Source organism: Nuphar pumila, chromosome 4 (genome assembly GCF_984573655.1).
Source record: "Nuphar pumila chromosome 4, dmNupPumi1.hap1.1, whole genome shotgun sequence".
NCBI lineage: Eukaryota > Viridiplantae > Streptophyta > Magnoliopsida > Nymphaeales > Nymphaeaceae > Nuphar > Nuphar pumila.
The window spans coordinates 44,461,090-44,482,505 of NC_143252.1; the positions used below are offsets into that span (position 1 = coordinate 44,461,090).

At 37.9% G+C, this 21,416-nt stretch overlaps 1 protein-coding gene across 1 annotated transcript; it reads left to right on the top strand.

Moving 5' to 3' along the window:
- The first annotated feature begins 355 nt into the window (after positions 1-355).
- PLR1 (NAD(P)-linked oxidoreductase superfamily protein) lies at positions 356-17,527 on the top strand. Its single transcript, XM_090003052.1, has 8 exons — positions 356-632; positions 1,683-1,905; positions 3,669-3,762; positions 4,065-4,188; positions 14,803-14,904; positions 15,015-15,166; positions 15,277-15,370; positions 17,165-17,527. The coding sequence occupies exons 1-8, from the start codon at positions 504-506 to the stop codon at positions 17,348-17,350; spliced, it is 1,104 nt and encodes a 367-aa protein (XP_089859178.1). The 5' UTR covers positions 356-503; the 3' UTR covers positions 17,351-17,527.
- The last annotated feature ends 3,889 nt before the right edge of the window (positions 17,528-21,416 follow it).

Below are 21,416 nucleotides of genomic sequence, written 5' to 3' on the forward strand. Positions count from 1 at the left end.
ACCATAAGAGAAACCATACCCAGATCCTGTAAGGATTACATACCAGTTAAATTTATATTTCTTATCCTTTTTACATTGAAACATTGTCGATCTTAGTTGAACCTTCTTATTTATCACCAAACCCTGATCTTATAGGGTTTGGTATTGTTCGAGTCCTGATCAAACCCGATCCATTGATACCCTTAATTTGGACGGATGCAAATTTTTTTGTGAAAAACCCGATTCGATTAATAAACCAATTGACAATAATGCAAATTTTAAGAGCAAACTTACTTTTGAAACAATACAAAAGAGGGGGGCTAAAAGTAACACTCTTTTTGATAAGCCTATTTTTTCCAAAATAGCTAACAAGTTAGGGGCTTCTCGCAAATTACTCAAAAAAAAAAAAAAACTTATCCAATCGTCAAAAACATCCAACGGTCCAGACGAGTGGCTCATCCAAATCACACAGGAGCTCTCGCACCTGCCTTCCCATTGGCGCCAATTTTGCAGCAGAGAAGAAGATGACATGGGCAATGGCCATCCCTTCCTCTCGCTTAACGTGCAGAGGGTCGAAGGAGAGCTCCCTGCAAGCCCCCAACTTCAGATGTCGTCTTCCCTCCCTACTTCCCCCGTTTTGGCCATGGGAAAAGGTACTTTTGCCCCCACCCACTGTTTCTTCTCTCGCATCCCTTCTCTCCTTCTCTTCCAATCGCCGTGCATTATCTAACACAGCACTTTTTTCTAGATGGGTAGGTGGAAAACTATTCACACTCTTATTTGAAAAAAAATCTACTCTATGATGTAATTGTAAGTTATCTTGGTGTTCTATGTGTTTTTTGAGATTTTCTGAATTGGGTACCTGCTTATTCTCAATTTGGTTTGTAGTTCTTGCTTCTATGCCCCCACCCACTGTTTCTTCTCTCACATCCCTTCTCTCCCTCTCTTGCAATCGCCGTGCATTATATAAAACATCACTTTTTTCTAGATGGGTAGGTAGAAAAACATCCATATTTGCACTCTTATTTGAAACAAATTCCACTCTATGATGTAATTCTTAGTTATGTTGGCGATTCTGTGTGCTTTTTTGGATTTTCTGAATTGGGTATCTGCATATTCGCAATTTGGTTTGCAGTTCTTGCTCCTATGAATGCGTTGATTCAAACGCAGCATTTGTTGGTTGCTTGATAAGCTTCTCCATTGTTCATTTTGGTGTTCCTACCCGAATCATATTAGGGTGTTGTGGGTATCTTGAATTTTGGACCCACTCAGAAAATAGTTTGGTGTCCGTACAATGAGAATTTTCAATGAGGTTTGTGGTGGTAGCGGAGGGACCGGGCCGTTTGACTTGAGATTGGAGCCATCACAAACCTCTCTGAGGGTTTGGGGCTCCTGTCTAGTTTTGTAGTTTTTCCTTTTGTACCTACTAGGGTTTTATGCCCTTTGTCATATATATATAGTCACCTCCTTTTGAGAGTTGGGTATGAGAGTTTAGGGTGTATTGGTGATTGAGGTTGTGAGAGCTTTGTATCTTGTCATTATATTTCCTCATGTCTTGCTAGTGGATTTTTGCTCCTGCTGGATGTAGGCCTGAGTGCCGAACCACACAAATATTGTGTCTTCTCCTATTTCTTCTCTTTATCTTGTGGTTTGCTTAGTTTTGATTGTGGTTTTCCATAACAGGCTTGTTTTTTCATTTTCAGGTAAAAATTGGTCCATTGTCTGTTTCTCCTATGGGATTTGGAACTTGGGCGTGGGGTAACCAGCTTCTTTGGGGTTATCAAGAAGCAATGGACCGGGGACTACAAGATACGTTTGATTTGGCTATTGGTAAAGGAATAAATCTTTTTGACACAGCGGATTCTTATGGAACTGGCCAGCTTAATGGGCAAAGTGAAAAGCTTCTTGGTAGATTTATTAAAGAAGGTCAGTCACCAAACTCATTTTTGTATATTTTTCAACCTTTACATTTTCCGGCTTATGAAGCGCGGTATTTAACTGTGGTTCAAGTAAGGATTGCTTGAGTCATTTTTTTGGTTTTGTCATGCAATGCGGCAAGTGCTTAGGCATTGCCGGATTGGCTATTGTGCTATTTGCAAGTTCAAATATACTGAAATAGCAATGGTGTAATCACGTCTATCTGTGTTTTGATTTCTCCACTTTAGATTATTGTTTCTTTAGGTTAAAAGATGAAAGCATATTACTCTTTGGCTTAACAATGTGTCTAATAATCTCCACTTATGTTGTATTCCTGTGCTTGTGCCATTTACTTGCCTGTTACTGGAGCTGAGGTTGCTATCACTGCTGCTGCAACTGATTTCATCAATAACAGATTGTTCGTGATTTTACAGCAAGAAACATGATGAAAAAGCAAAATGTGCTTTTCCAGATTTTGATGGGAACATAATAAAAGCTTGAAGTTATATATGGAAATTAGTCCATATAAGCTAAATTTCAAAAACACTTGGTTAATTTTACTGTTTTTCATTGGAAACAAAAACCTTTTTCCAAATCTTGAGATTAAACAATTTCCTGAACTATCTTTTCTCCTTCTGCCGTGTCCTATATCCTGACTTTTATACTAAATAAATATAGGCTTATTCTGGAATATGACTACTCAAACTAAATTACCTCTATGTCCGTAGCAGGTTCCCCTTAGACTCCTTCAGTATGTGTGCAGCAACTTGAGAAAACATGACCAAGGAATCAAATTGGAAGGGGAGCAAAGAGACTTGGGCATGAACCCTAATTTTCCTTATGGAATTAAAAGGGGCAAGGGAGAGGGTGGTGGGGGGTGGTGAGATGCTTGGTTCCACTGAAATTATATGGAAGAGCAAGGCCATGAAGTTAGAGATTGCTAATAATGAAAAAGGATAAAGAAATAGAGTTTACTGGATAGATATTTCAAAGCTGCCAAATGCCAATCAATAGCTGACTAACACATCCTGCTCATTAGGTCATGTTTGAGTAAGTAGTTCTTGAAAATTGTGAGGGTACATCTAGAATTTATAGCAAATTTGGTGATTAATGGGTGTTCGCACCACCAAGATAAGATTGAACAACCTTAGAAAACTGCTAGTCATGAGCTTGCTCATGTGTGTAAATTGACTTTGTGAGTGAGCCTGAAAATGCAGCCCATCTGAATAAATAAAGCTCATGCATTGATACCACAATAATATGCTCATCTTCAATTCAGGCGAATACAAAGGAGGTGCATGGTAATGTTGTACTGCTAACCATATAGGCACAATTTCTCAAACTTCTCAGGAAACCATGATTAACAATCACTTGAGAAGAACTCACTCCATAATGACATGGTAATGGCAAGGGAATTGGACACACGTTTTTCCAGCTCTCTAAAATGACTAGAAAACTTAGTTTGGCTTTGATGTCTTGGATATAAAATTGACCATACACAATTTTTTAAAATCCCCTATCTACCCCCATAAAGACACAAACTACAGGCTCCTAAAAGGGAATAAAGGCAACCAATGGGATCATGCTACAACAATCATGGTCTTTCTTTGGTAAAGCTTAGTCTCGATTAAGGTAAATAAAATATGGATGAGTATTGAAACCTAACCGGAAAAAAATTGCCGATGGTACATGATAAAAAAGAGAAAACAAAGTTGTTATTTTTTTTTCTTGCTCTACATTCATTGCTCAATTTAGTGTCTTGTGTGACCCAGGACCAAAGGGCGCAAAGGAAAATATTGTTGTTGCTTCTAAATTTGCTGCATATCCTTGGCGGCTTACTGCAGGGCAATTTGTGGATGCTTGCAAGTATGCAATTTCCCTTTTCCTTTTTTAATGCCCTTATGTTTGTATCTTTGTATTTCATTACCATTTTTCACAATTCAAGAGTTTTGGACTTAAGCAGGTTTTCTATGTAATTTGGTGTGCATAAAATATTCATCTTGAGCGTATTTTTATGATTATCTTCCTATTTAATTATCATGCATTGTTTCATAATAGGTTCCAATTCCAAAGAATTTCTAAATTTTTTGAGATACATACTACATATTCAAGATATTCTTTGTGCAGGACTTTCATGTTATTGATTGACATATGCAATGGCTGCACAGGTCTTCTTTAGAACGACTGCAAATTGAGCAGATTGGAATAGGGCAATTGCATTGGTCAACTGCAAACTATGCTCCTTTCCAAGAGTTAGCTCTTTGGGATGGTCTAGTAGCAATGTATGAGAAGGTTACTGTCCCTATTTCTATTCATTTAGGCTCTGAACTGTTTTCGGTTGAATGTTTCTTAAAGTGGTGATTATCTCAACATTGCAAAAGTCTTTATGCTATGGTTTGACTTTAAATTTTGTCCAAGCCTTCTCTTTTATCATGTATGTCTACAAGATGTTAGCTTGCATAGGCACCTGAGTTATGCATGCATCTGAGAAAACATCAAGTTGCATATTTCAACCAAAGTTGCAGATATTGGTTTCATCATTCACTGTGTTGTACATTCAAGCGGTTCATGGCGTCATTTGAGTGCCAAAGTATAATTGTAATCTTTAGTTTGGCAATGCATGAGTATGTTCGCTTGGATAGTTATAATGCTTAAAAGGACTGGCAGCATTTTAAAATGCCAAGTTTCTCTTTTCTGAAATATGTGCCATATATTACATATTTCCTATCTGGTTTTCACCTTCTCACAATTGTTTTTACACTCGTATGTATTTCAGTAACTTAATTTTCCTATTCTATGAACATAGATGTGTTCATACTTCATAACATACAAAATTTTGTGGATTGCTTGGGAGAGAGAAGATTTTAGAGGAGGTTTCATGTAAACCTTTATCCACATTTTCATGTTAAATGTATTATCTTTATTCATGTAATTTGAAGTCCAACCACGAGTATGGACCAGGGACAATGATAACATTAGTATTTGCAAGTGTATCAATGAGATAAACCATAATAATTGAATTTGCTATATTATTGGCAATCTATGTCACATAGGTGTGGGTGCGGAGGGTGAGACAAAGCAATTTCAAAAAGCTTGTGTGCCGGGGTGCAAATACATATTATATTATATTATATATATATACATGTGTGCATGCATTTATATATATATGAAGTGGGGCTTGGTTGAGGTCAATTGAATCCACTTTCGGACAGAAATGGACCTCAATGCGGTTGACTTCACCTGACACAAAGGAAGCCGTGTCCAAGTGTCACACCCGCATCAATGTGGGTGATTGCCGTGTTAGAAGTATCCACATTACATCATTGACAATTCTTAGGGATTTATACCCAGGTGATGCTATCATCCAGCTTAATCTTTATGTTGAAGATCCATTCACAACTAATAGCAGTCTTACCTTCTTGTAAGAAACATGTCCTGACTATACATATTATGGAAAGAAGATATTTTTTTGGAGATGATCTATTTCTAGACTGGATGTTGAGATGCCTTATCATATGTGGCTTATCTCGGGAATGGAAAGCCATAAGAAAAGCATCATGTTGAGAACTAAGAGACTATGAAACAAAAGGAGCATCATGATATAAGAATAGTAGGTTACTCCACACATCAAGAAGCTGTGGTTCTAAAATGGAGAATATGAAGATAATATCCAAATTCTTTCCAAAGCTGGGACAACCATTGAATTGATTAGGTGTATGGACCTGTGTCAATGATGCAATGGCCTAGCTGCTATGTCACATGGGTGCGGGTGCGGGTGTGGGTGCGACATGGGTGCGGCGCAATTCCAAAAAATTTGGACACGGGGACTCGACTATATATATATATATTAAAAAATATATATTATATATATATATATATTTTAAATATTATAATTATATATATAACAATAAATTAACACATAAAGATTGTAAATTTTAAAGCAAAAAAAAGCAATTCTTAACAACACAAACTTACCAAAATATAACACATAAAGAAGCTTGTGAGTGTGATAAACAACAAAACTTATCATAAATCTGCCTCATCGTCTGAATTAGAAGGAAGAACAGGATCGAGGTAGTCCATGTTGAGAGTATGTAAATTATGTTCTCCCTCCAAGTCAAAATCTTCTGGATTTACATCCCAATTCTTGGATGGTCCACAACTGCATCAAAAAATCACTATATTAGTATCTAACTTAAAACTTTGAATACAAATATGAAATATTTAAATACAAACTTTAAATACAAAGAAAAAAAAGTACCTATACTCTTCTTTGGTGCGGCGAGAAATTAATCGTAGATTTGAGTGAACATATACCAAATCCTCTGCTCTTTTACTAGTGAGTTTGTTTCTTTTAATGTTGTGAATTTGAGCATATGTACTCCAATTTCTTTCACAACAAGATGATGTAGCAGGTTGGGATAACAACTTCATTGCAAGACGTTGCAGATTTGGTGTCTCTGATCCATATGTTGCCCACCAATTAAGGGGATCTTCCTCGTCCCTTGCCACAAGTGCTGCTAAAGAATCAAATCTTCCAGTAGAAAACTTGCCAAACTCACTATTTACAACCTTAAACATGTGAGGATCATTAAAAACTCTTCCCAAATATATCATTCTATTTCTTGATATCTCAGGATCTTCATTTGGAGAAACACGACCAACACCTGCTGTCAACCATTTTTTTGCATAGTATTTTGGATTGAGAGAGTGTGCCATGCAATGCAAAGGTGTATTGCTTTTATCCCATCTTCTCACTAAAACTGAATGTACATGATTGTAAAATTCTGAATCATCAAGTGCAATATCTTTCTTCTCATGTTTAAAAATGATACTTTGAACTTTTTCAATCATATTGTCCCACATTTCATAAATTCTATGAAGCATGGGTACATCTCTGTCAACTTCTCTCAGCATTTCCCAAATAGGCTCTGTAAATTCAACAAAATATGTAATTTTATCCCACCAAAAATCATCACAGATGCATTTTTTGATAGCTTGAGCCTTGACATCATCTTCAGTACGATAAAAATCCCAATCTTGATCAGCCACCATCATCATCAATGCATTCTTGAGTTGCTTAATTCTTTTTATCATAACAATTAGAGAAGCAAAACGAGTTTCAGCAACTTTTAGTAACTTGAGATCAGAATGCCTATTAAATATAGAAAGGGCATGATGATGGTTTACAACAAAATTTCTAATATTTCGAACATCATGCTCTATTTCCTCAATCCATAAGCACATTTCATGTGCATGTGCATCATCTTTTGATGGATTGCATATACTCTTAAGTGCCAAATTTAAACTGTGTGCTGCACAAGGAGTCCAAAAAATATGTGAATATGTATCTTCACTTGCCAAATTCATTCCTGCACGACTGCAAACTGGAGCATTGTCAGTAATGATTTGCACCGCACTTTCTTCACCCACTTCTTTTATCACTTCAACAAATAATCTCTTTAAATATTCAACATCTTTATACTCTCCAGATGCATCAACAGTCTTCAAAAAGATTGGCCCATTTAGTGAGTAAGCAATGAAGTTTATCAGTGGTCGCCTTTGTATATCAGTCCACCCATCAGAAACAATCGACACTCCATGTCGTTTCCATGCAAATTTTTGGGTCTCTAGCAAGTCTTCAATTCTATTTTTTTCCTCTGCAAGAAGGACTGTTCTTAGTTTTTCTGAACTAGGAGGCACATAACCACTCAAATTGCAATTAGCCAAAGATGTAATCATATCTTTCCAGTATGGACTTCTAGCTACATTAAAAGGAATTGAGCTTGAGTAAAAGAATCGACCAATCTTTTTATCAATTTCTGCTCTTGCCATGTTTTTGAATGATGCTTGTATTGTTTTATTGCTTTCCATCTTTCTTTTCTTTAAAAGCTCTTCTTGTGTATCACTAGCAGTAGGAAAAGACAAATTAATCGAATCGCTTTTCATCTCTGCAATTTTCTTCTTTTCAGCTTCCTCTTGTTCTTTTTTTAATTGCTTTAACATGTCTTTGTCAACCCTAGAACATGCCCTAATTCCTTGACCACGAATATGCAAAAGATGTGCTTTCACATGCGTATAAGAACCTGTGAAAACAGTCTTACATAGATTACAATGAAACTGCACATTCCCACCACCACCACTACTAGCTTTTATCCCTTTTGTCACAAGCCTCCAAAGTGGTTGAGAAACATCTAATTCAGGGTTAGAACTTGAACCAAATGTATTGACACTACCGCTAGAACTCGCCATTATATCTGAAAAGTGAAAACTGAAAAGAAAATAATTAAATAAGTAAATAAAATAAAGTTAATAAAACAGGGAATATTGGAGGGGCCGAGCCCCTCTTCTGCGAGCAGAGGGTGCAGGGAGGGGGACCGAGCCCCTCCTCTGCGAGCAGAGGGTGCAGGGAGGGGTCGAGCCCCTCCCCTGCGAGCAGAGGGTGCAGGGAGGGGGGCCGAGCCCCTCTTCTGCGTGCAAAGGGTGCAGGGAGGGGGGCCGAGCCCCTCCTCTGCGAGCAGATGGTGCAGGGAGGGGTCGAGCCCCTCCCCTGCGAGCAGAGGGTGCAGGGAGGGGCCGAGCCCCTCCCCTGCGAGCAGAGGGTGCAGGGAGGGGGGCCGAGCCCCTCCCCTGCGAGCAGAGGGTGCAGGGAGGGGCCGAGCCCCTCCCCTGCGAGCCGAGGGTGCAGGGAGGGAGGCCGAGCCCCTCCTCTGCGTGCAAAGGGTGCAGAGAGGGGGGCCGAGCCCCTCTTCTGCGTGCAAAGGGTGCAGGGAGGGGGGCCGAGCCCCTCCTCTGCGAGCAGAGGGTGCAGGGAGGGGCCGAGCCCCTCCCCTGCGAGCAGAGGGTGCAGGGAGGGGCCGAGCCCCTCCTCTGCGAGCAGAGGGTGCAGGAAGGGGGGTCGAGCCCCTCCTTTGCGAGCAGAGGGTGCAGGGAGGGAGGCTACGAGCAGGGTCGACATACCTGACGGAGGGGGAACCGGTGGCTGCCTGTCGCCGGAGTTCGGATCGCCGGCGTGGTTGCAGGAGAAAGCTGCAGGGGCTGAGGGGGAGAGGCAAAATCGAGAGGGTAAGCCCCTCTCCCTGTCGATAAACCCCTTTTAGGGTTCGGCTGCCAAAAAAAATTTGGATCTGGGTCGGGTTTGGACCCGACCCGACCCGGATCCAAAACAAAATTTAAAACTCGAACTGGACAATTTTGGACTCGGTCAAAGTTGACCGAGTCCAAAATGTGGTCGGACTCGGCCCGGACTCGTTGACCGAGTCCGACTCGGAGTTGACCGAGTCCGAGCCGAGTCCAAAGCCGCACCCGAGTCCGTGCGTGTCGACGCCGGTGCGGCAACCCTTTAGCCGAGTCCGTGTGACATAGCCTAGCTGTCATATCAGATTTTAGTTATCCTGTCAATTTCCTTATAAGTTATAACATTAATCCTTTCAGGTCACACAGTAACTGTTAAAATGTAAAACTGTACATATATATATATAATAATATTATATTATTATATATATATAAATACATTTTTCATTTCTTTCTTTTCTGTAATTTTTTTTCTTTATTTTTATTTTTTTGTCTTTATGTCATCTAGTTCAGTTTGAACTAGAATGACGTCTGGACTCCTGTCCAGACTTGACTAGCAATAGAGTTGTTGGACTGACACAGTCCAACAGCTCTTAATAGAGCTGTCGGACTGTGTCCAACAGCTTGAGTCCTCTTTCAGCTGTGTATATAAAGGGGTGCAGCCCCTCTTGTATTTCAATTCCAATGCTTCTTAAGCAATTGGTTTTTCATATCAATAAAGAATACATTTTTATTTTTATTTTTATTTTGTTTCCAGTTATACCCTTTTTAAGGGTTATGCTTTAGTGTCATTCTTGACACTTGCCCTTGTGAATCTAAGCTCGTGTTTCGAAGATCCCCATTTCATTTCATGGTATCAGAGCCGCGGAAGTACTAAATCTTGAGGAAGAGCTGCCTCGGTTTCCGTGCCCATTGCAAAAGTGTTCGCCACTTGAAGAGAAGTGTTTTATCACTTCATTGGGGAAGATTTCACATCTTGTTGTATTGTTTTTTTTCTTCTTTCTTTTTCATTTTCCTTCTTGTTTCTCTTCTATCCCTATTCTTTCTCTCCTTGTAATCGATGGATGATAATGATAAAGTCACCATCATGCCTATGAAATTAAGCGATACGAACTATGTAACATGGGCTTCAATCATGAAGCACCATATATGGGGAAAAGGCCTGTGGGGGATTGTGGATGGTTCCGATTCGGAACCTAAGCTATCTCTTACTAAAAAGGAGGGAGATAAAGATATCCCTCTATCGGAAGAAGAGAAAATCAAGGCTATTGCCTCATACGAGAAGAAATGGAAAGAATGGAGAATATCTCATGCGAAGATATTGTCATGACTTATCAATAGCATTGACATTAAAAAATGCTCAAGTCTTGCCAAATTTGATCGTGCCGATAAGGCATGAGAATATCTTAAGAATATGTATTCCCTTAAAGATATTGCACACGTGTGCAACCTCCAAGAAAAAGTTCGAATGATGACACAAGGAGACAAAACTATTCGTGAATATTACAATGGGTTGTCCGAACTTTGGGAAGAACTTTCTCTTTTAGAACCAAAGTGGCATTGTGTCGAAGACATCGAGCTTCGTCAGAAACAACTCGATGCTGGACATTTTTACCAGTTTATCACTGAATTAAGGCCGGAATTTGAAACCACTAAATCGACCCTACTTCATCGGGGAAAAATTCCTTCTATTGTTGAAACTATTGAAGAGTTAATAATGGAAGAAAATCGTCTCCAGAAAGGTTCTTTAAAAATTGAAGATGATTTCGTTTTAGCCGTGTCTAGACCAGAGAATCATGTTCGATCATATAGGCCTCCTCACTTTAACCGACAAAATGGTGACTATGATAAGAAGAAAGTTATTTGTCATCACTGTTATGAACCGGGACACTACAGGCCTCAATGTCCCAAACTTAAGGAGCTGAGAGAAAAAAGAGCTGCAATTGCTAGACCGGAGCCTAAAGATCAGGATGCACCAGTTTCCCTGGCCCAACTAATGGAGATTCTTCAGCCTCTCATCAAAGGTGCATCTTCCTCATCTGAAGCTTCAACCGGCGTAGCAGCCTCATCTTTTTCTGATCTAGGTAAAATTTCTTGGCTCCTTGACTCTGGTGCATCTTTTCATATGACCCCAAATAATCAAAGTTTATCCAAATGTGTTAAAAATAAAACAAGTGTGTCAAAGGTCTTTACTGTTGATGGGACTTCTCTTGAAATAGAAGGAATAAGAAATTTTGAAAAAAATTATAAAACAAATAAATTTTCTATCCAGAAATTAGACATGTTCCCAAATTAAATTTAAATCTTTTATCTGTATCTCAAATTTATGATTATAGGTGTAATATTTCTTTTTCTTCTCATGGTTGTTGGGTACAAGATCGCCAGTAAGGCAAGCTGATTGGGGAAGGCCATAGAGAAGGAGGACTCTATTACATGGATTTTTTGGAAATGTTGGAGAAAGTTTTTTGTTATAATATTCAAAAAATAGAGTTGAAACTGCGGCATAAGAGACTTGGTCACCCATATATAGCCAAAATCCAACATTTTCCAAATCTAGGGAAATTTTGTAACTCTGAATCATTTGATTGTAAAGATTGTATTCTCGGCAAAATGAAAAGATTACCATTTCAGAACAGAACCTTTTTCTCTTCAAGACCACTTGAATTAATACACTCGGATGTTTGGGGTCCTCCACTAGTAATTTATAGAGAATTTGTTTACTATGTTATTTTTGTCGATGATTTCTCCCGACATACGTGGATGTACTTTCTCAAACATAAGTCTGAAGTATTTTCATACTTTCAAACTTTTCATAATATGGTTAAAAACAAGTTTCAAAATGATATTACTATTTTTCGCACAGATTCAGGGGGAGAGTTTTTATCCACAGATTTTCAAAATTATCTTAAATTGCATGACATCACACATCAAAGATCTTGTCCTTATACACCTCAACAAAATAGACTGGCAGAACGAAAACATCGCCATATTATAGAAACCACTAGGACTTTATTAATAGCAAATCAAGTTCCGAAAGACTTTTGGGCAGAAGCTGCCTTAACTGCCACCTATTTCATTAATAGGATGCCATCTTTTTCGTTACAAAATATCACTCCCATTGAAAAACTTATGAACATTTCTCCATACTACTCTAGACTAAGAATATTTGGGTGCAAATGTTTCATATTTACTGACAAAAATGACAAACTTTCTCTTCATGCGATTCCCTGTGCTTTTTTAGGATATGCTGAAAACCAGAAAGGTTATAGATGTTTTGACTTCAAAAATAATAAACTATATGTGTCTAGAAATGTTTCCTTTCTTGAAAAGGAGAGCTTCTTTGATTTTAGAAAATTAAAAGACGTCACTGAGTACTCCTTTTTGCTAGATCTAACATCAACATCTGATGAATATGCCCTTGATTGTAACTTTGATGATGATCAAAGAATTATTGATCTTAATGTTGAAAATGAAGAAGTTCATAGAGATACTAGTATTCAATATTCCAGGCAACAAGAGTCTAATCCTCCATGTGCACTTGAAAAATATTCTAACATTCCAACTAGACAATCATCCCTAGTCTCGAGGCCTCCAGAAAAGTTTGCATCATACGAGTCTTTCTCACCCACATATATGGCAGTTATTGCATTAATTCACTCATAAGAAGAACCATCCACATTTTTAAGCAAAAAATGATATCAAATGGATAGAAGCCATGAAAGCTGAATTAGATGCACTTGAAAAGGCTTCTACATGGAATATTCAAGATCTTCCTCCAGGGAAGAAAACTATAAGATGTCGATGGGTTTATAAAATTAAAACCAAGAGTGATGGTACTCTTGAAAGATATAAAGCCTATTTAGTAGCGAAAGGGTATGCCCAAAAATATGGGATTGCTTATGAAGAAACCTTTTCTCCGGTGGCTCGTATGACAACTGTCCGAACCTTAATTGCCTTAGCTTCTATCAAAAAATGATTTATTTTTCAAATGGATGTCAAAAATGCTTTTTTAAATGAAAAGCTAGTTGAAGAAGTATACATGGAACCCCCTCTTGGTCTAAGTATTCCTAAGGGTAAAATCCTTCGCTTAGAAAAAGCTCTTTATGGACTTAAAAAAGCACCAAAAGCTTGGTATGATAGGTTTAGTCGTGTTATGATTGATATTGGTTTTCAATTCTGTTTAACTGACACTGCTTTGTTTATTAAGAATTCTGATGCAGGAATCATTGTGCTTCTTCTCTATGTGGATGATATGATTATCACCGGAAGCGATAAACAAAGAGTTGAAACAATCAAAACACTTCTTAAATCTTATTTTGAAATAACTGATTTGGGCTTGTTGAGATATTTTTTAGGTATTGAAGTTGCTTATTCTCCTAAAAGATATTTATTATCTCAGACTAAATTTGCTTTTGATATTGTTTTCAGGTCTGGTATTACTGATGATAAGAAAGTTGACACTCCAGAAGTTGTTAATGTTAAAATGAAGATTGATGATGAAAAACTTCTTGCAGACCCTACTCCTTACAGACAACTTGTCGGGACACTTTCCTATCTATCCATTGCCAGACCAGATATAGCACATGCTGTTCACACAACAGGTCAATTTCAACATGCTCCTACTTCTGTTCATATGGGAGCAGTCATGCGTATTATCAGATACATCAAGTCCTCTTTTTCACGAGGACTTTTCTTACCTTCCTCCTCTTTTCTTGATTTAATTGCATATACTGATGCTGATTGGGGAGGTGATCCCAATAACAAACACTCAACCACTGGCTTTTGTGTCTTTTTAGGAGAATAATTGATCTCGTAGAGGTGTAAAAAGCAGCCGAAGGTATCTCTCTCATCCACTGAAGCTGAATACAGAGCCTTGTCAGTAACAGAACATTGTACGAACGCACCAAACACATCGAAATGGATTGTCACTACGTCAGAGAGGAATATCTATACGGGATAATTGATCTGCCATATGTCACTTCAGAATATCAGTTAGCAGACTTCTTTATAAAGCCTCTCGCTGCTTCCCGATTTCACTTTTTCTTAGACAAACTTTCGCTCATTGTACCGTAAGTTTGAGAGGGAGTGTTAAAATGTAAAACTGAACATATATATAATAATATTATATATATATATATATACATTTTTCATTTCTTTCTTTTCTGTAATTTTTTTATTTTTTATTTTTTTGTCTTTATGTCATCTAGTTCAGTTTGAACTAGAATGACTGTTGCTAGTCAAGTCTGGACTCTGTGACTTGACTAGCAATAGAGCTGTGACACAGTCTAACAGCTCTATTCTCTTAATAGAGCTGTTGGACTGACACATTCCAACAACTCTAAATAGAGTTGTTGGACTGTGTCCAACAGCTCTATTGAGTCCTCTTTCAGCTGTGTATATAAAGGGGTGCAGCCCCTCTTGTATTTCAATTCCAATGCTTCTTAAGCAATTGGTTTTTCATATCAATAAAGAATACATTTTTATTTTTATTTTGTTTCCAGTTATACCCTTTTTAAGGGTTATGCTTTAGTGTCATTCTTGACACTTGCCCTTGTGAATCTAAGCTCGTGTTTCGAAGATCCCCATTTCATTTCAGTAACCAATAACAATTTAAAGCCTTTACCTATTTCTAATAGATGTTACTTGACGCTGTATGACAGAACAAACCATTTTCATCATAAACCGTCAGTTCATGCTCCAATCTTTAATATATTCATTAACCTGTTTTTCGTTGCAGAAATTTTCAGTGGGAATCTTGTAATATGTTTGATGCTGTTAAGCAACTAAGTTATAGGATGAAAATCTAAGATTGTACTATGATATATCAAGCAGGGCTTAGTACGTGCAGTTGGCGTGAGCAATTATGGCCCAAAGCAACTCCTTAAGATTCATGACTATCTGAAGGTCCGTGGTGTTCCACTATGCTCAGCTCAGGTACTTTCAGGTGTTGAAAGAAAACTTATCATCAATTTGATTTTGTGAGAAAAAATACTGCTGTTTACACTAGGTTATGCATCTTATAGTTGTGCAAACTCGACTTTTAGGTGCAGTTTTCTTTATTGAGCATGGGAGATAGTCAAATGGAACTGAAAGACATATGTGATTCTCTTGGCATCCGCTTGATTTCATATAGTCCTCTTGGGCTGGGAATGCTTACTGGGAAGTATACAGCATCAAAGCTTCCTGCTGGACCAAGGTAATGCATGGTTCTCATTTTGTTTATCCTCATTGGGTGATTCTGTAGCACACTCTAGACAAGAACCAAAACCCTGTCCAAGGAGATACTCATCAGCCTACTCCCCACAGGGCTTTACTTTTCAGGCAGATTCTTCCAGGATTGAGGCCTTTGCTTAGTGCACTAGAAGAAATTGCCCAGAAGAGGGGTAGAACCATACCCCAGGTAATGTTTGTTTCAGCTTCCTCTTGCTAGAATCTTTGCCTGTTATTTGGACACTTAACAAAGCATTGGATGCATTTGTGTTTTCATGAAGCGGTTAGTTTTACAATATTTTTTTAATATTTGGGTAATTTACATAAAGCTTGCCTATATCTATAAATTACTATAAAATTTTCAATGTGACCATAAGATGTTTAGAACTTTTTCTTTTCTAAAATTTTGTGAAACTTGCTCCCTGAGGACCCTGACCACTTGGATGGTTACTGTTATCATGATATTGGTGTTTGGCAAAAGTAGAATCAGCTGGATCAGAATGGTTAGCCTATGCATCGCAGTCATTAGATATAATTGGCTTATCAAGACATAATAACATTACCCACAATTGTCTAGACAAAGTAAATAATCTATCTATCATTCTTAACCTTATCATCTCTCTCCTATTGTACAGTCTGAGCTTTATCGGGCAACTATAGTTTTGCTCTTTTCCTATTCTTCCCCTTGTCCAGAAGCTTAGTAGCTTGCAGCACAACTAGGGTGTAACATTTAATGGCAATCACATTCAACACCCAGTGGCGTTTTGACTGCAAATTGTTTTGGTATTTATTGTTCCTGTTGGCAGACACTTAAACTGCTTATTTTGACTCTTATCTTGCCATGCATTTCATATTTACTAAGCTTGTTAAGAATGGTTCATCGTTTCCTGGTCTGAGTCACATGAGTTGGTTAGAAGTTACTCCTGGTTGATGTTGATTAAACTTTGAACATGGCTGCTAAGCAAATGACAGAAACACTCGTGTGCAATCTATGGCAAAAGACATAAAATATGATACCATCTCCAAGGCATAGAAAGCAAAACTCGTGGAATATATGGCAACAAAAGAGAACAAATGTGATGTCATCTCCAAGGCATAGAGTTTCAAAATGTGAAGTATCCTTTTTTCTACACAGTTCAAGAATGCAACAGTAAATAGTGACTTGTGGTGCTTTACCATTCTGGTTCGGATCCAGAGTGCATAGCAGGGCACTTGGTTTTTACTTTTTCTTTTATTCTTTTTTGATTTTCAAGCTGGTTTTCATGGGATTCGAACCCAAGATCCCTCTGTTATTATAGTGTCGCTGTGACCTAACCATCCAGCCGTCTCATTCAATCTTGCTTAGTTCTAGCAGAACCTGATAATCAGGTTACGAAGCTAAGTCCTTTGCTCCATGTCACATGGGTGCGGGTGCGACACGGGTGCGGCTCAATTTCAAAAAATTTGGACACGGGGACACGGGTATATGTATATATATATATTTAAAAAAATATATCTATCTATCTATCTATATATATATATATATATATATATATATTTAAAAAAAATATATCTAAGACCAAGACTGTACTTAGCACAGTCTGGTAAAGACTGTACTGAGCACAGTCTTGGTAAAGACTGTGCAAGTGTGCTCAGCACAGTCTTGGTAAAGACTGTGCTCAGCACTGTAAAGTCAGTCTTGGTAAAGACTGTCTGGTGAAGACTGTGCTCAGCACAGTCTGGGTTCTAAAAGTATATATATTTTTAAAAAAATATATAAAAGATAATTTTTTTAGTTTTTATACATTTTTTGTTCTAAAAAATGGACAAAAATAGACTCGGTCAAAGTTGACCGAGTCCAAAAAGTGGACGGACTCAGCTTCGACTCGTTGACCGAGTCCGAAGCCGCACCCGTGTCCGCACCCGTGTCGGGGCGTGTCGACTCGGGTGCGGCGCCTCCTTAGCCGAGTCCGTGTGACATAGCCTTTGCTGCTCATGCTTGCAGGTTGCTATAAATTGGTGCATCTGCAAAGACACTGTTCCTATACCAGGGGTGAAATCAGTGAGTCAAGCGGAAGATAATCTTGGTGCTCTTGGTTGGCGTCTCTCATCAGATGAGATTTTTCAGTTGGAAGCTGCAGCACGGGAGTCACCACGTAAGATGATCCAGAACATTTTCCAGACTAGGTGATGTATAGCTTGAGATGATGAGAATAATTTTTTGTATCATATTTGTTTACTGATGTTTCCGTTTCAGCATCAGAGATTCAGAGCATCTCAAAATTGTCATGGCATCATGATTTTGCTTCACTCCATTTTTGTTTTTGGGTTCCATATATATGGAAAATTTTATCATGGCCTTATTTTTGTTGGACCTGGTTCTTTTTGGTTTTCTTGTTCATACCAAATAGAGTATGCTTGCTCTTCTTTTGATGGTGAAACCCATAAGGTTTCTTGATTCTGAGGAATTTGGATCCCTAATTTTGGGCTTGATTAGAAGATTATACTTCAAATCCAACCAGTTTTGGACTCTGAGCAGTGGACCTGTTACATGGATGTTGTCACCTTGGTTGGCGCGCACCCACTTCAATCCTGTGTTTGGATTCTAAAGAAGAAAAAAAGGTTGGGCCGGCACTGGACTCGACTTGGACTTGTTTTCCTTGAAATCCCAACTTGAACTGGAACTCATTTTCCTTGGAATTCCCCATCTCAGTCCAAGCACAATGGTCCGGTATAAGCATGACAAATGAATCCCTATGTTTGACAGCTTTTCTCTTGGAAAACATCTTAAAGGCCTTGGCAAAGATTTGCTACAGAATGAATACATGACACGAGATGTTCTGCATTGAAAAAGACACATAAAGAAGACACAAAAGACGAGTTAAAAATCAGCAAATACCACATGCAAGTCTAATTCAGTTTTAATTTGATAAAACAAGGTAAAAAAACTGATGTATATATGAGAAATTCTCTCGAAAGTCATGTCAGGTTATAGGTACCACAGGATTAGGATCCAAGGCCCAACATGATTCAAACTTAAAGACCCAAAAAAATTGTATCAATATAAGAAATTTTTTGTAAAGTATTTTTCAAATAAACATGGTTTTTGCTATTGGGATCTCATAGTGCAGGTTGTTTTTATTCAACTGACATCATAGATGTGTTCAACTTGGCCAACTCTTGGATCACGTTTTTCAAATTAAAACATTTGGTGCATTTACAACTGTCGAATTTTGAATTTCTGGAAAAACCTCTTCACGGGGCTTCAATTGAGCAATTCAAATGCTAATCTCCACTAAAAGAACCATTTAGATCACTTCTATATGTTTTGATTTATGTGAAGGGTCAAAAGATGAAAAGCGTGGTCAGTTGTACCTGCAATTATATATATATATATATATATATATATATATATATATATATATATATATATATATATATATATATATATATATATATATATATATATATATATATATATATATATATTAGGTACTAATGAAGGTACAAAACTATTGAGTAGAAACCACTCTTCAAAAATTTACAATTTTTTGTAAATCAAATGTTCCAATTGCGATTTACATGGTTTGTCCAGTAGGAAACTTATTTTGAATAATGTGATTATGACAATTAATTAGGTTTTTAAAGGGGTTGAAAATTCAAGAGTCCACAATGTGCCAAAATTTCATAACCCAAAACATCCCATTTTTATGTCAAAAAAGCACGATCCAAGCCTTTATCTTTGGCAAACAAATCGTGTTGAACAAGTATGTGTGGTTAGATTTAGTTGACATAACTTGCACCTATGATTTCTAACGGGGTAGATACTTACCTTCATTAGTAGCAATTTTTTACACACGAGAGAGAGATGCATGATTGCAATTGGATCATATCCAAACTAACTGATCTTAACCAATAGAAGATGTCAAAGATGTAATCATGGCCCGAGTTGCCATTTTCTCATGTATGATAGCAATTGGATCATGCCCCAACAAAGTGATCTCGATGTGATCATGGCCCAAATTGCTATTTTTCTCAGCTGTCGCACACACACACCTATATATATATATATATATATAAGAGAGAGAGAGAGAGAGAGAGAGAGAGAGAGAGAGAGAGAGAGAGAGAGAGAGATGTATGACTGCAATGGGATCATGTCCAAACAAACTGATCTTAACCAGTAGAGGATACCAACGATATGATCATGGCACGAATTGCCACTCTCTGAGCCGTCATCATCTAAAAGGATTTGTGGGGTCTCTCAAAATTTCCAAAATCATGCAAGTTAAGTTATTGAAAAAGCACATTAAAAAGAAAAAGAATAAGAATAAGAAACTTTTTTTGGGGGAGTATATAAACTGTAGTCTAAACGTGATTTGCTCACAAAGGCTCCACAAAGTTGGCTAGGTAGGTTGGCTTAAGGCTTTAAGTTGAAAGAGGTTGAGGTTTACCCAGGGTGCACATCCTTTCCTGCAAAGCCTAAGCCAATATATAAAACTATTTCAGATCGACAGAGGGGTACTCAACTCCATGGAGTTTTGCACTGATAAGATCAACTTTGGTCCATGGTCAATGTGACACTTCGAACATCCAAACTCTAATAAGAAAAAGGAGTACTCCATTTCAGATCGACAGAGGGGCACTTTATTTCACATGCTGATGATGCATGAAATGCACATCATTTTCATATAATATTCATGCATTTTTATGTAGTTTGAAGAATAAAAACTCATGAATTTGCGTAATTAGGTGCGAAAAAGCTATGACTCAAATTTTACTTGAATCTAAGCTAAAATGTAGAAATTGGATCATTTTCAGGGTAATTGAAGCGAATGTCAAGGTAGATCGGATCCAGACTCAATCCAAAGTTGAAAGATTGGTTCAGGAACTGGATCCAAACCCTAAATATCCATAAACTCATTGATTCAAAGTACAATCCATAAACTTTTGCTAAACCCTCCATCTTTTTAATGCATTTAGGTAGTCATTTGTAAATAATAGCTAGTATTAACTTTAGTTAGAATTTATTTTATCTTTAGGTAGTGTAACGCCCCGAATTTCCAAAACAAAGCTAAGTTAAATTTTTTATGAATTTTATTTTTTTTTCTTTGCAGCGGAACTTAGAAAAACTTTTAACAACGGAATTAGACGATAATGAGTCATCAGTTTTATAAAACTCTGGGCACATTACAGGTATGTGGCCAAGCACCCTTTGACCACCAAGGTGTTCCATTTATCAAAAACCAATTGTTTATTACAAACATTACTGCTTGAAAAAACAGTATAGGTTCAATAAAAGGAAGCAGTACAACTCTGTCTAGAGAAACCCTGGAACTCGATGCTGCCTTATTCCGCATATCGCAACGCAGGTTCAACACATGAAATCTTCATTAAACGGGGTCAAAACCACTCATGGTCTGGTAAGCAAACAATCACACATCCATTCAACTCAAGTAAATACGTTGACCACACAAGGTCACAATTCACAATAACGACACTCAAGTTTCTATAACTTAGCGTATATCGCAAGAGCCTTTTTGGGGCTATGAGTTGAACATCTCGCGCAAGTCTTCATGACTTAGCACAAGCCTCTTCAGGGTTGTGATTTGAATATCTCACTTAAGTCTCCATGACTTAGCATTTACCTCTGTCGGGTCTCGAAGGGATGTCTAGCTCAAATCTTTATACTTGACACATTCATATCCTATGAATCTAAGGACAACTCCTCGAGCTTCACTTAGTCGTGCAGATACAACACGAGTCTTTGCTCAGTCGGTCCAGTAGTATACCGATTATGACACCTTCACAAAGGTTATACAAGACTTGACACAACAACGTCCATTTACTCATACATTCAAGCATCGCTGAACCTAAGCTAATGCTTTATTTCGATATTTAACCCCTCTCTCTAGGCTTAAGGAAGGTATATCTGAGCATCAATACGATGATCTGGGGGTTGATTATTCTATGTATTTTTAGATACCCCAGAGGCCTGTTGACTCCATCCCCCTAGTGGGACGGTACATTCCATACCACAAGAAGTCCCTACTAGGTATTAGATGTATCATGTTATTGCAGTAGTTGGGTTCAATCCTTAGATATTTAAGGATAACTACGACCTCTATAGCTCTGAGTGAAAGAGGCCATCATGAACTCTATCAGGTTCGGGGGTAATATATGTCACTCAAGGCTGCACCATCACCGTCTTCCTCAGTGAGAAATTCTGAAGGGGTTTGCCAGTTTGACAAGCTATTTAA

Excerpts from the sequence above, each read along its gene's own strand:
- PLR1 (XM_090003052.1), top strand. The coding sequence starts at position 504 with ATGACATGGGCAATGGCCATCCCTTCCTCTCGCTTAACGTGCAGAGGG. Across the intron at positions 3,763-4,064 it reads CAATTTGTGGATGCTTGCAA|GTCTTCTTTAGAACGACTGC; the intron begins GTATGCAATTTC and ends ATGGCTGCACAG. Across the intron at positions 14,905-15,014 it reads TTCCACTATGCTCAGCTCAG|GTGCAGTTTTCTTTATTGAG; the intron begins GTACTTTCAGGT and ends CTCGACTTTTAG.